The 15,631-nt window shown below is 40.3% G+C and overlaps 1 protein-coding gene across 1 annotated transcript in view; it reads right to left on the bottom strand.

Moving 5' to 3' along the window:
* Nucleotides 1-6,157: 6,157 nt before the first annotated feature.
* Nucleotides 6,158-15,631, bottom strand: part of LOC135107656 (cadherin-23-like) — a 37,120-nt gene continuing 27,646 nt past the window's right edge. Inside the window, exons 28-38 of the mRNA XM_064017762.1 lie at nucleotides 15,161-15,336; nucleotides 12,358-12,471; nucleotides 11,445-11,542; nucleotides 10,677-10,780; nucleotides 9,534-9,643; nucleotides 9,171-9,334; nucleotides 8,849-8,984; nucleotides 8,649-8,728; nucleotides 8,054-8,230; nucleotides 7,247-7,452; nucleotides 6,158-6,966 (exon numbers count right to left, since the gene is read on the bottom strand). Of these exons, the coding sequence (XP_063873832.1) occupies nucleotides 6,848-6,966; nucleotides 7,247-7,452; nucleotides 8,054-8,230; nucleotides 8,649-8,728; nucleotides 8,849-8,984; nucleotides 9,171-9,334; nucleotides 9,534-9,643; nucleotides 10,677-10,780; nucleotides 11,445-11,542; nucleotides 12,358-12,471; nucleotides 15,161-15,336 (1,484 nt within the window). The 3' untranslated portion in view covers nucleotides 6,158-6,847. The remainder of the gene's footprint in view (nucleotides 6,967-7,246; nucleotides 7,453-8,053; nucleotides 8,231-8,648; nucleotides 8,729-8,848; nucleotides 8,985-9,170; nucleotides 9,335-9,533; nucleotides 9,644-10,676; nucleotides 10,781-11,444; nucleotides 11,543-12,357; nucleotides 12,472-15,160; nucleotides 15,337-15,631) is intronic.

Below are 15,631 nucleotides of genomic sequence, written 5' to 3'. Positions count from 1 at the left end.
GTTTTTTTTTTCTTTCAATGTAAGGGTTTATCAGCAAAAGAGCATTGGTTTGTTGTATCGATGGTTTGTGCATTCGTGTCCGCTGTGTTTTGTCTCCGCGCAGGTGATGACGTCGTGTTATGATATCCTAATGACACCTACACTCAAATCCTGCGCTCAAACGTTTCTGTGTCTCAGCTCGGCTTGTTCTAACGCCTCCAGTGGTAGTACTAGTTACTGGAATTTTCAAGGGTGCTTTCAAGATTGTAGCGGTAGATAAGTAAGGGTTCTGCGTCACCACTATGGAAAAAAAAAGAAAAAATGATGAGAACCCGACTATTTCATGTTTTGCTTTCGCGGATTCTTCTTCCTGCAGCGCTTCATTATTATTCGTGGATGAATGGAAAGGACTTAGTAATCAGGTTGTTAATGCTGAATCATTAGAGAGAGAGAGAAAAAAAAAGACTAGACAAATTTATGGATGAGGAAGATATGTGGAAATAGGTAGGTGTTTCATAAAGGATCTGCCACGTGTAGACTTAATAGCTTCCTACAACTTCCCTTATTTTTTAATTTATTTTTTTCTTAATTCTTATGTTCTTAATTACCATGACCAACAGAAAACACTTGCCACCCACTAACGGTGCTCCACCTTCACACGCACATCACATTACCCAGCTATCAAACATTTATTCCCTACCCGTCTTTTGTATTGTAGGTATTGTAGTGCATTATATTTATGTGAGAGAGATGGCACCACACAGTCCCTTGTGCCAGCGGTGTTTACTGAAGGGAGAGAAAGAAGATTAGCAATAGTTGTTTCTGTATTACCAGAGAGAGAGAGAGAGAGAGAGAGAGAGAGAGAGAGAGAGAGAGAGAGAATGTGTTGGTGCCACCTTGTAACACGTGTTGTGTATAGAAAACTAGTTCCATTACCACACTAGATCAAAAAAAAGGTCACAGCCTGTGCCGTTGGTTAGGGCGCCTGGAGCTGCCTCGCCGCGCTGGGGATGTGTCGCGGGATTGGCAATTCTGTAACGACTGACGTTGGCTGAATGAAACAGACTCAGTTATCAGACTTATTAACGAGTCAATAAGGAGGTTTAAGAGATGACTAGACAAATTTATGGATGAGGACGATAGGTGGGGACAGGTAAGTATATACAGGGACTGCCACGTTTAGACCTGAGGGTTTCTTGCATATTCCCTTATTTTCTTGTGTTCTTATCTGATCGAGTGTATTTACTGGGCATAGATCATGAAAGGATAGTGAACATGTAGCGTTCAAGAAGTACAGCCCAAGGAACACTGCTGCGTCAAGAGCATGTACTGGCCATAGGAGATCCGGGCAAGGAGAGTACAGAGATGGATGATTAACCTGTAGCCCAATTAGTTAGACAAATAAAGAGAATATAAATGAAATAAAAGTCGCTCGGAATGGAAAAGAAAAGAAGTAGCCTAGTATGAGTAGATTTTTTTTTTCATTAACCACTTAACCAAATACGCATAGAATTAAAAAAAAAATCAATAATAATAATAACACAAATTATATACAACAAATACAGAAAAAAAAAACTAATTACAATAACAAAAACAAACATTTGAGCTGGTAGACTGCCAGGTAGCGAGCCCCAAAATGTAAACAAATGGGTGATATCACAGAAATGCATCTATATTCAACTTTTTTTTTTTCAGATTATTCCTTCTTGTATCTCTATATAACTTTAATGCATGGATGAAAATGACTTGGAGAGATTTATAGTGCACGGGAAGGCAAAATAAAGAGGAGAGAGAGAATGGAAGGAATGAGGAATAAAAGAAAACGAGAAATGTTAAGGGGAGTCTTATCTATAATGCCGCCTTGTGCCATCCATTCTCCTCCACCACGTTATTTTCGTTGCCTCTTTGTGCCGCCGGCGATGGCACCACACAGTCCCTTGTGCCACCGGAGTGTTTACTGGAGGGAGAGAAAGAAGATTAGCAATAGTTGTTTCTGTATTACTAGAGAGAGAGAGAGAGAGAGAGAGAGAGAGAGAGAGAGAGAGAGAGAGAGAGAGAGAGAGAGAGAGAGAGAGAGAGAGAGAGAGAGAGAGAGAGAGAGAGAGAGAGAGAGAGAGAGAAAGAGATAATATTAGCTAAACAATAAAGGGCAGTATGATCTACTACTATTACTACTACTACTACTACTACTACTATTTTGCATCCACGGGAGGCGAACCCTAATTAATCTTGATGTGAAATTATTGGTTAGAAGAAATCCACATGTGGTAAGTTTGTTTGTTTGTTCGCTTGTTTGTTTGTTTGCTTTGTTTGTTTTTTATTTGTTTATTTGTTTGTCTATTTATCTTTATGTGTTTCTCTATCTCTCTCTCTCTCTCTCCTCTCTCTCTCTCTCACTCTCTCTCTCTCTTCTCTCTCTCTCTCTCCTCTCTCTCTCTTCTCTCTCTCTCTCTCTCTGTGGTAGAAGTTATTGGGGTTTTCAAGGTTCCAGGGATAGTTTAACAGGCTGTAGTGGAAGTTACTTGGGTTTTCAAGGTTCCAGGGATAGTTTAACAGGCTGTAATGGAAGTTACTGGGGTTTTCAAGGTTCCAGGGATAGTTTTACAAGCTGCAATGGAAGTTACTAGGGTTTTCAAGGTTCCAGGGATAGTTTAATAGGCTGTAATGGAAGTTACTGGGATTTTCAAGGTTCCAGGGATAATTTAACAGGCTGTAGTGGAAGGTATTGGATTTCTGAAGGTTCCAGGGATAGTTTAACAGGCTGTAACGGAAGTTACTGGGGTTTTCAAGGAACCAGGCATAGTTTAACAGGCTGTAGTGGAAGTTATTGTTGTTTTCAAGGTTCCAGGGATAGTTTAACCGGCTGCAGTGGAAGTTACTTGGGTCTTCAAGGTTCCAGGGATAGTTTAACAGGCTGTAGTGGAAGTTACTGGGGTTTTCAAAGTTCCAGGCATAGTTTAATAGGGTGTAGGGGAAGTTACTGGGTTTTCAATCGAAAAACGTTATCTAGTGTTTTCTACATGTTTTTATTTTTTTTCAAAAAGTGAAAACACATTTTTATTTGTACCATATTCCAAAATAGTCAAACGACTATTTTACATATGTATAACGGTTCTATATATATATACCCCCACTACCCCTCCATGTGTCCAGCCTGAGGTAACAGCATCCTTTACCCCCGCCACCCTCCCACACTGCCTTCCCCACACCCTCCACTACCCCTCCATGTGTCCAGCCTGGGGTAGAGAATCTCTCATCCCCCCAGACCCCCTCCTGTTTCTTCCCACACCCCCCTACCCCTCCATGTGTCCAGCCTGCGGTGGATACAAGGCCACTAATGGTGCATTCTAGAGGTTTTCCCGTTATTATTTCATTATTTTCTTCGTTTCATTGTTTCGTCATATTTGTTTGGGAGGAATGGATGTGAAAATGGCTAAATATTCACTAAAAGACGTTATATAAAGTGATTCCCTCATTTCTTACCTTAATCCTCATGTTTCTTCTTCCTCTTCCTCCCTCTAGGGAGTGTCCAGTGTCACTCCGGTCTCCCTCCGCCGCCACAGACTCCAGTCCGCGGTAATTTGGCGGGGGAAAAAAAAATAAAGTCACTTAAAAACACGGTGTTGTGAGTCACATGGTTGAGATTCCCGTTTGTTTACTTTGATGATGGCGGGTCTACGAGCCTAATATATTTTTTGTTATTTATTTATTTTGTTGTTGCTTTGCATTGGTTTGTTATATTTCAAGACTTTATTTATTTATTGGTATTTTTATGCATCTTACTTGATCTGTTATTGTATTGCTCTTTTATTTACTTTTTTGTTGTTATTAAAAACTCTATTCAAATTTTATTGTTGCATTTTATACTGTGTGTAGAAGGCATTTTATACTGTGTCTACAAGGCATTTTATACTGAGTCTAGAAGGCAACACCACACCCATTTTCCTGGTCGCTGTTGTGGTCGAACCAGCAAAACACGAATAGGTTGTGTTCTAGGGCTGCAGCAATCTGGCTGGGGTCACCCATCAAATCCTCGGTAATGGGTTATTATTATTATTATTATTATTATTATTATTATTATTATTATTATTATTATTATTATTATTATTATTATTAACTTTGTAATTGTTGTTGTTGTTCTTGTTCTTATTGTTGTTGATTTATGCAAGAGGGCCACAAGAAGCGGTAGTCATTTCAAGGAAAATCAGAATAATACCTCCTCAGGTCCCCCCAAAACTAGCAGAGGCAAAACCCCAGAGGCATCTCCGCTTTGGATGGTCCTGAGGAGGAACTGGAGCAATAGGACAAGATACAGATGTGAAGATGTGATCGGAGGAGCCCAGACAACAATCTTGCCTTTTCACCATTGGAAGAGCAGCCTCCGTACTATAGTTTCCTCGAATAATATTTCCACGTTCCTTAATAAACTTATCTCTCTTAAATCGCTGGTCTGGACTTTAGTAAAGCATTCGACAAGGTGCCCCATCAAAGGCTCCTGAGAAAGGTTAGGGCGCACGGGATAGATGGGAAGGTGTTAGGTTGGATAGGGTCATGGCTTGGTAACAGGCGACAGAGAGTGCTAATAAACGGCTCGAAATCCGAGTGGGGTCATGTCATTAGTGGGGTGCCACAGGGATCAGTATTAGGGCCATTATTATTTCTAATATATATCAATGACTTGGATAGTGGAATTAGTAGCGATGTTAGTAAATTTGCGGATGACACAAAGATAGGTAGATTAATTAGGTCAGAAGCGGATGCCATCGCCTTGCAGACAGACTTAGATAGAATGAATGAATGGACGGATAGATGGCAAATGCAATTTAATATCGATAAATGCAAAGTCCCTTAGCGTAGGTAGAGGAAACCCACACAATAGGTACACATTAAACACCCAAACTCTGGTAGGTACAGGGTACGAGATAGATTTAGGAGTTATAGTTAGCTCTGAACTCCGTCTAGGGAAACAATGCATAGAAGCCAGAAACAAGGCAAATAGGGTACTAGGATTCATTTTTAGGAGTGTTAAAAGTAGAAGGCCGGAAGTAATATTAAAGTTATACTTGGCGCTGGTCAGACCTCATCTAGACTACGCTGTGCAGTTCTGGTCCCCACATTACAGGAAAGATATAGGTCTATTAGAATCAGTACAGAGGAGAATGACTAAAAGGATACAGGGGATGAGGAGTATTCCTTACGAAGCGAGGTTGAAGCGGTTAAATTTACTATCTCTAGAGAGACGTAGGTTAAGAGGGGGACCTGATAGAAGTCTTTAAGTGGTATAATGGGTTATAACAAGGGAGATGTAAGCAAAATTCTTAGGATCAGCAACCAGGGTAGAACAAGAAATAACGGGTTCAAGCTTGAAAAATTTAGGTTTAGGAAGGAGATAGGAAAAAATTGGTTCTCGAATAGAGTGGTAGATAAGTGGAACGGACTCAGTAATCATGTAGTTAGTGCTAGGACACTAGAGAGCTTTAAGAGAAGATTAGACAAGTTTATGGATGGGGATAACAGATGGAAATAGGTAGGAGTGTTTCATACAGGGACTGCCACGTGTAAGCCTGGTCGCTTCTTGCAGCTTCCCTTATTTCTTATGTTCTTATGTTCTTATGTATTAGCTTCAATAACGCTGATTTCCGCAGTGTTCACGCGGTGGATGCACGAGTGTTAAGCAGGGATGGGAAAAACAGTAGTTCAAGGAATAGTTGTTTTGAAGAGAAATTGTACACACACACACACACACACACACACACACACCGTATAGTACAATAATAGTTAGCGTGCTCGGCTCACAAGTCCCAAATTCGAGTCCCGTGCGCGGCAAGGCAGGTGGACGAGCCTGTTCGTCCAGCAGTAAGTAGGCGCGGGATGTAAACTGAGGTGTGACTTCGCTGCCCTGATGTGTGGCGTGTGATCGGTTAGCCTTTCCCCAAGATTGGTCTCTATGAGTTCTAAGCTCCTTCCTTAATAGAACACACACACACACACACACACACACACACACACACACACAAGATTGGTAAGGGAAAGATGTGCCCTTAAGTTGACATCGCACCATCCCCCGCAGTCCTTGAGTTGCATCATCCGAACCTCCGGATCAGTGTATTTCTTTTAATACAATTCGTGAAATGTCCTGCAGTATGTCTAATCCATGTAGGGTAGGGAAGGGCGCTAGTAATGGTACATGGCATTATATTATTAATATAAGTAGGTACTTCCTCTTAGTGAATTATACTGTACGTAAATTATTATTATAGTCAAAATAACATCCATAGCAGTTGCAGTAATACAATAATTAGTTCTAGCAGTACTATCACAAGTAGTGCTTTTAGCCGTAGCAGTAATGATAATGATGATGATAGTGGTAATGGAAGCAGTTGCAATACTGTTGTTAATAGTAGTAATGAAATTATTATTATTATTATTTTTATTATTAGTATCATCATCATCATCATCATCATCATCATCATCATCATTGTCTTACACCTACCGCTAATGTTTATTGTTCTCTAACCACTGACCGCTATCCCTTTACTTTCTAACTTATCATTCTACAGTTCGTGGCACTCACGACAAGCGACAAAAAGACGTGAATGTCAGTATTTTGTCCATTCATTCTCACTCTGTTGTAATAAAGCATACTACAATATTTACTAGATATCGTGTATAGTTTGCTGAAAAGTGTCTCCTCGATGAATAAACATTAGCTTGAATATAGTTTTAAACTTGTTATTGGTAAATCTGTATTAAAAAAACAATAGAAAAAGATAATCTGTCTGATAGAAGTGAAAACAGCCGCACACGAGGATTGGCTGGCATCTTCAATGTCAACCAGTGCAACGCTGCAAACTTTGTATCCGTTTCTTCAAGAGAAAGAGAAGTTGGAGTTTATCTTTTGGTCAAGAGACGCTGCGTCGCCCTCTGATTCCTCGGGGTCCCCGAAGACCTGGCGCTCCAGAGAGTTAGTGGAGGGCCTCGGTGAGTCTGTAAGGGAGGCGGAAAAGTGAAGAACGGAGAGAGAGAGAGAGAGAGAGAGAGAGAGAGAGAGAGAGAGAGAGAGAGAGAGAGAGAGAGAGAGAGAGAGAGAGAGAGAGAGAGAGAGAGAGAGAGAGAGAGAGAGAGAGAGAGAGAGAGAGAGAATGTTCTTTATTGTAATTTTCTATCACGTAACTTTTTTATGAAGTATGATTACACAAACACACACACACACACACACACACACACACACACACACACACACACACACACACACACACACACACACCTTGTAAACCGCTGAAGTTGAGCAGTGGGTTGCCTTTCACGCCACCCTGGACACCTGGGACCGGAGCAGACACCTGGTCGATGGAGCGGCCAAAGGAAGGGTTCTCGTAACCCTTTGAAGAAGAGTTTTGTGCTCCCTTAGCGGAGTAACTCTTGAACTCTGGGTTGTCCTCCACTCCGATCAATTCAGAGTCTCCGCTGCTTATGCTGCAGGATAACAAAAACGGAATATACTTACTCGTGTGTGTGTGTGTGTGTGTATACTGTATGTACTCTATATTTATTTATTTATTCAATTATTTATTTACTTATTTATATGTATCATAGAATACCTAGAACTTCATGAATATTGATAATCTTGTGGAAGTGGGCAGACAGTAAGAAATACACCCACTCCGCGCGCACGAACGCAAGCAAACAGTAGCATAATCGGGAACTCATTACGAAGAGTGGAAATTAAATGTAATATCTATCTTCATTCAATAGTAGAATATTTTATGTGATAACATGATGAAAATCTTAATTACTTGATATTTATTCAGTGATTTTCAGTCAGGCCAAGAAAGAGAGAGAGAGAGAGAGAGAGAGAGAGAGAGAGAGAGAGAGAGAGAGAGAGAGAGAGAGAGAGAGAGATGCCGTGTTGTGTACGAAGGTATCAGTAAATACGGAAGGAAGAAGACATCAAGGAAAGCAACGGGACAGACTACACAGGTGAGAGGCAGGACAGGTGGAGGGAAGAGGGCAGAATGGAGTTGTGGGGATGAAGAATGCGACTAGATGAGCACATTTTACAAGACATTGATCTTACCTTCCCGTGTCTTGGATTTTTAACTCTAAGGCACCGTCTTCACTGAAAACTGGGTTATGGTTCCCATGTAACTGCGCAAGATTGCTGCCAGGGACCACGTCGTGTCCCATGTGATTGAGACCCGAATCCTTGGACCCAAATGTGTTTGTGGAGAGAACCTTTACTTTTCTCTTCAAACTGCGGAAAGAAGTGAGAATGAGGCGTGAACAGTATTAATAATGATAACAACAACAACAACAACAACAACAACAACAACAACAACAACAACAACAACAACAACAACAATAACAACAACAACAACAACAACAATAGTGATAATAATAATAATAATAATAATAATAATAATAATAATAATAATAATAATAATAATAATGACAACAACACCAACCATGATAATAATAATAATAATAATAATAATAATAATAATAATAATAATAATAATAATAATAATAATAATAAACATGACATTTTACATACAAATTATGTTTCTCATAAATGAAAGCAATACATTGGTGGAGAGAATCTACGTAAGGAGCACACGTGGTACTTGTTTATGTAAATAGGGTTGGAGAGGCAGCAGTGCGTGTATACCTACCTTCTGGTGCGTATCCAGGACACGATGATGAGGAGCAGCAGGAGGCAACCCAGAACTAGGCTCACAACAACCAGGAGAATCTGATGAAAGAGTTGAGTTATCTCTCTCTCTCTCTCTCTCTCTCTCTCTCTCTCTCTCTCTCTCTCTCTCTCTCTCTCTCTCTCTCTCTCACTCTCTCTCTCTCTCTCTCTCTCTCTTACCTTTAGCGTCAGAATCTGGTCCTCCGCAGACTTTCCACCTTCCGGCGGCTGGTATTTATCCACGGAATCTAGAATGATGCCATTTGCTTTGAGCTCCTGATACAGTTTCCGCATCACGTCTGCATTGCTGGACAGCCTGTGTGCGTTTGTGAGATGGAAAAGACTTCACACGAGGAACGTAAGTAATATCGTGGGATCGTGAGAGATGATAAAAAGTACGAGTATGTAAAAGAAACCCTTTGGTGAGGCAGACACACACACACACATACACACACACACACACACACACACACACACACACACACACACACACACATCTTACTCTAGAATTTTCTCCTTTTCGACTGGTTTGTTTTTCTCGTCGTCGATAAAGTGCATGTAGACGGTGGTTTCGTTGGCAAGAGTCTCGCCTGAGGAAGTCTGGGTAGTCGTGATGCTGTCGATGACGCACGTGTACCCATAGGCTTCTGTGTAAGCCGCCTCGATCTGGCACCAAAATGTGTGACGAGATTGTTATTGTTACTGTTGCTGTTTGTGGCGGTGCTTGACAATGAGTGAGCATGTCCAAGCTAGTGACACCACCGATATTTTAGTGAGCATATAGTTTTCTCTTTTAAATCAGATCTAACGAAAATATACTTTCATAATTAATCTCCCCTCCCACCCCCAGCGAAACACATCTTACCTCATTTTCCTTGTTCTTGACTTCATCCACTTCGTTTGAAAAGTACATCGCCACCTTGAAGTCGTCGTTGATACTGTACACTTTGACCTGCGCCGTGTTTGCGTGGTTACCTGGATTGAGTAAAGAACATGTGATTTTTTTGCATTGTTGCTGTGGCTGTGTTTACGGAGACTGAAAACTACATCATCGTACTTTGGCAGGCTACCCGTCAACACTGTGCCTGAGACCGTCATGGTGTACGATGTAAGAATACTGATCTCTAATAAGAATATAAACACGCTTCGTTATTATCTTACATTAGAAACTTAGAATTTACTATATTTAGCGGTAGTCACCATTGCTGCTTGAATATACGCACATGCACATAGCCTGTACGTTTTTGAACACTTAGGTTGACTTCCACACACACACACACACACACACACACACACACACACACACACCAAACAATGAACACAGGACGTTATAATGATACTCTTCGTCTAATCAACTCCTCTCCTCTAATTGACTGTCTTCATCCTTTCTCTCGTCGCCGCAATGCTGCATCTCTTGCTATATTCTACCACTGTTTGCATGCTAACTTCTCTTCTGATCTTGCTAACTGCATGCCTTCCCTCCTCCCGCTGCCTCGCTGCACAATTTTTTTTTTCTTTCTCTCAACCATATTCTGTCCACCTCTCTAATGCAAGAGTTAACCAGTATTCTCAATCATTCATCCCTTTCTCTGGTAAACTCTGAACTCCCTGCTCATTTATGTATTTCCTCCTTCCTATGATATGAACTCTTTCAAGAGAGAGGCTTCAAGACACTTATCTTCTGCTACTTGATCATTCAATTTTTTATTGCTCTGGGAACTGGCATTTAAGTGGGCTTTTTTTTATATTTTTTTTTATTCAAATCCTTGTTGCCTTTAGCCAGTGGGCTTCTTACATAAAAAAAAAAAAAGAAATCAAGACTATCACCATACACATTTAATACACACCAACACCATACATAATTTATGATGCTGTTTATCGAGTGTAATTCATTTGGCCAAGAAGCGCGAGTATACACACACACACACACACACACACACACACACACACACACACACACACACACACACACACACACACACACACACACACACACACACACACACACCTGCGTCTTCCACATGGATAGTAAAGTTGCAGTAGCCTTGCGTCACTGCCTTAGGGTCGAAGTCCAGCTTCAAGTAACATGAGCGCGCGTCCTTTCGCTCAATTCTGAAATATGCATGTTGTTATACGAGGACTCCAGAGGCAAAATTATCCCTTACATGAATTTCTGTATTGCTTAGGAGAGAGAGAGAGAGAGAGAGAGAGAGAGAGAGAGAGAGAGAGAGAGAGAGAGAGAGAGAGAGAGAGAGAGAGAGAGAGAGAGAGAGAGAGAGAGAGATCTGTGAAATACTGAGGGTGATGCTAAGGAATGATGCATGGAAAGTGCTCACGGAAAAATGCTGTTTTAAATTGGCGTCTTCCTGAGTGCTAATTCTTTTGATTAGGTGAGCGATGAACACAATCACAATGTCCCCTGGTGTTGCAACAGTACAGTCCAGTTCCTTAATTAAGCAAATGTCCACCGTTTATCTTTGCAGTGTACACAATTTCTTTCAATGGTGTTAAATTGTTAAGATTTTAGAATCATAACATGTAGATGACTTGCGTTGAGTTGTGAATGTAAATGTTGGTTCATTGCAGTGAACCCACCACGTGAATGATGGTCCTTTTTTTAATGTTACCATTATAATTACAAAATCTAGATAGTGTTGCATTTATTATAAATTGAGAAAACTATTTATGTTGAACAAAAATGTAAAGAATATTTTCACCTTGATCATCCGTTCACTTCAATCACACACACACACACACACACACACACGACACTTACGTGAATGATGTCGCAGGAGGCGTGACATCCATGTCATGCCACTGTACGTCGTCCAGCATGGTATACGTCAGCGTTTCGTTGAGATCCAAGTCCTCTGCCTAAGGAGATAAAGAACTGTAAAATGAATGTTGCAGGGTTTTCCTAACCGAGCCTCACTCTTGGGCGGATGTACATGATTGCTGGCTGCGAGTCACGGGTTTAGGATAAGCTCAGGGCCTACACCGCGTGCTTATTCATTGCAGAACCATATATTAAACTTTTACGTCGCCGAGGTACAGTCGTGGTAAGAAGTCGAGTAACCTTCTGAGATCACTCGTTGAATCCTCCTCTTAACAAATCAGAAGGCTTGATATTGACGGAAATACGCGAGTGATGTGCGCTGCCTGGCAATTGGATGCGCCTATGCCTGCTTCTTGGGTGCTTCACAACACCTGTATGGGAAACTGAACAGTGTGTATGTAAGTAGATGTACAAGTATCACTGCATAGGTAATGTCGGACACCTACCGAAAATGATGTGGTTTGCTATAAACATGCCCTCCTCGTGTTTTTTTTTTTTTTTTAGTAGAAAGTGTAATGTAAGCTGTGGTTGTGTCACACACGCCAGGAAACTTCTCCCCATGTACCACGATTTCATTTCTCGGCGGTAATGAGAGAGAGAGAGAGAGAGAGAGAGAGAGAGAGAGAGAGAGAGAGAGAGAGAGAGAGAGAGAGAGAGAGAGAGAGAGAGAGAGAGAGAGAGAGAGAGAGAGAGAGAGAGATTGGTCTCTATAAAAACCAAATATTTAAATTTACACATACGTACGTAAATTTACACATGCGTGCGTTTACTTATCATTTCATGCACCAGTTTATACTAATCCGTACACACACACACACACACACACACACACACAGTCATACATGTACCTCACCTCGATAACGGTCAAGCGTTTTTCGATAGTATCGGTTTCCATGAAACTGGTGAAAATCACGTCCGTCTTGAAGTTCGGCACGACGTCGTTCTTATCAAGCACCCTGATGACCAGCTGCTCGGAGAGAAGAATTGATGGACAATGAAAAAGAAGAATGGAATGGGTGAGAAGAGACCACAGTTTTTTACACAACCTATAAATATTACTGAGAAATAATAGACTTTGATCGAAGTGCCAAATTAAGAAAAAAAAAAAAAAAAAAAAAAAAACAAGAAAAGGAAAACATGAAATGGACCTTCACTGACGGGAACGTTATTACACAAGCATTATAATCTAAAAGGAAATCTGTGCTTTGTAGCCACAGAAAGTGCTGACGAAGGACCAAATTTAAGAAACGTTTATGAAGGACTGTTTTCATTTAAATCAAATTATTTAAATATCCTGATTGCATTTGATTTTAATAGAAGACACAATTCAAAGCAAGGGTTTACTTTTATTGATTTATCTTTTTTTTTCAATAATAAGTTTATAAATTTCTCTTTCCTATGACCTGAATAAATAATCAGATAATATGGAAAGATAGTTTGATTCTTAGCGTTATAATAATCGATTCCTTTTTATATAAAGCTGATTGTATTCTATTCTTTTATCAAGGTTCCTCTGCCACACACGTTTCATTATACAAAGTAACATTCATTTTTTACAATTTCTGAATTGTGTAACTCGTCACATGAAGCTTCAGGCTATTTCTTTCTGCAGTCCTGTCATTCCAAGGGAAAAGCGCAACATTTGAAGGCACAATATGTTGACAGAAATGGTGTGGCTTCCTTCTCATCTTCCATCCCTTTCATAGTGACAATATTTTCATAGTGATGAAGGGAGAATATAATTCTTAAGCATTCTTAAGAGTAGGGTTAGAAAAACCCTGGTAAAAAAAAAAACAAACACTTTTTGGGGAGTTTTATTGTTTTTGTGGGGATTTTATTTATTTTGTTCTTTATATTCCTATGCAAATTAGTTTATATAAGCGATTCAAAAGTAATCTAAGAGTGAAATAAAAGACTTGAAGTTCTTTTTAAGTAGGAGGGAGAGCGGCCAAGAATAAAAAAAATATATATATATAAAAAAGGTCCACTGAGGTGCCGGTCATCAAAAATTACAGGATAAGTGTGTTGAAACCTCCTTCCTGAAAGAGTTCAAGTCACAGGAAAGAGAAAATACAGAAACAGGTTGGGAATTCCAGAGTTTACCAGAGAAAGGGATGAATGATTGAGAATACTGGTTAACTCTTGAATTAGAGAGATGGACAGATTAGGGGTGGGCAGCGAGGCCTCGAGAGGAGGGGAAGCATGCAGTTAACAAGATCAGAAGAGCACTTGGCATGAAAATAACAGTAAAAGATAGCAAGAGATGCAACATTGCATTGATGAGAGAGAAGCTGAAGATAATTAGTTAGAGGAGAGGAGTTGACAAGAAGAAAAGCTTTTGATTCCATCCTGTCTAAAAGAGCAGTATGAGTGGAAACCCCCTCTAATACATGTGAAGCATATGCCACACATGGATGAATAAGGCCCCTGTACAGAGTTAGCAGGTGGGAGGGGATGAGAAAAACTGACGGAGACAACTCAGAACGTTTAACTTCATAGAAGCTGTTTTAGCTAGAGATGAGAGATATGGAGTTTCCACCGAGGATGTTCAATGTAGAAAAGGGGACAGTTCATTGCCATTGAAGAAGAGGGGATAGGTGTCTGAAAGGTTGTGTCGAGTTGATAAATGGAGGAACTGAGTTTTTGAGGCACTAAACAATACCAAGTTTGCTCTGCCCCAATCAGAAATTTTAGAGAGATCAGAAGTCAGGCGTTCTGTGCCTTCCCTGCGAGAACTGTTTACTTCCTGAGGGGTTGGACGTCTACGAAAAGACGTGGAAAAGTGCAGGGTGGTATCATCAGCGCAGGAGTGCATAGAACAAGTAGTTTGGTTTATTAATGAATAATAGGAAGAGAGTGGGTGACAGGACAGAACCATGAGGAACACCACTGTTAATATAATTAGGAGAAGAACAGCAGCAATAGAACGGTCAGAAACTTGAGATGAAGTTACAGAGAGAAGGATATAAGCTGTAGGAGGCTAGTTTGGAAATCAAAGCTTTATGCCAGATTCTATCAAAGGCTTTTGATATATCCAAGGCAACAGCAAAAGTTTCACCAAATTCCCTAAAAGAGGATGACCAAAACTCAGTAAGGAAAGCCAGATCACCAATAGAGCGGCCTCGACGGAACCCATACTGGCGATCAGACAGAAGGTTGTAAAGTGATCCATGTTTAAGAATCTTCCTGTTGAGGATAGATTCAAAAGTTTAGAGAGGCCGGAGATTAAAGCAATAGGACGGTAGTTTATGGGATAAGAATGGTCACCCTTGTTAGCAACAGGCTGAATGTAGGCAAACTTCCAGCAAGAAGGAAAGGTAGACATTGATAGATAGAGTTGGAAGAGTTTGATTAGGCAATGTGCAAGCACAGAGGCACAATTTCAGAGAACAATAGGAGGGACCCCATCAGGTCCATAAACCTTCTGAGGGCTTAGTCCAGTGAGGGCATGGAGAACATCATTGCGAAGGATTTTGATGGGTAGCATGAAGTAATCAGAGGGTGGAGGAGGGGGACGAACAAGCCCTGAATCATCCAAGGTAGAGTTTTTAGCGCACACACACAAGGTAGAGTTAAGCACACACACACACACACACACACACACACACACACACACACACACACACACACACACACACACACACACACACACTTACATGGAGAAAGCTGGACGAGTTCACTGGTGCAATTGATCCTGATGGATCGTTAGTGGCAAGGATTTTAAGTGAATAACTTGATATAGGGTCTTCTCTGTCCAGACCGTTAGGCTTATTGCGTAGGATAATTTTGTTCTGCCTATTACTGTAGATGCTGAAGTAATTAGTATCGCCCCCTGAAATTGAGCGGAAAAGAAAGCCATGTTAAGGAGACACGCAAATACTAGAAATAACTTCATCATCCACTTATATATATATATATATATATATATATATATATATATATATATATATATATATATATATATATATATATATATATATATATATATATATATATATATATATATATATATTGTAGTGGAAGGCGCAGACGCACAGTAATTGCAGCATTCCTTTATTTTCGGTTACGTCTCGGAAAGAAAACGCTACCCTATCTTTAGACCCGTCAATCTAAAACAAGTTAAAAAC

This window comes from Scylla paramamosain, chromosome 15, assembly GCF_035594125.1.
Source record: "Scylla paramamosain isolate STU-SP2022 chromosome 15, ASM3559412v1, whole genome shotgun sequence".
NCBI lineage: Eukaryota > Metazoa > Arthropoda > Malacostraca > Decapoda > Portunidae > Scylla > Scylla paramamosain.
This window is presented reverse-complemented; position numbering and strand designations above follow the sequence as displayed.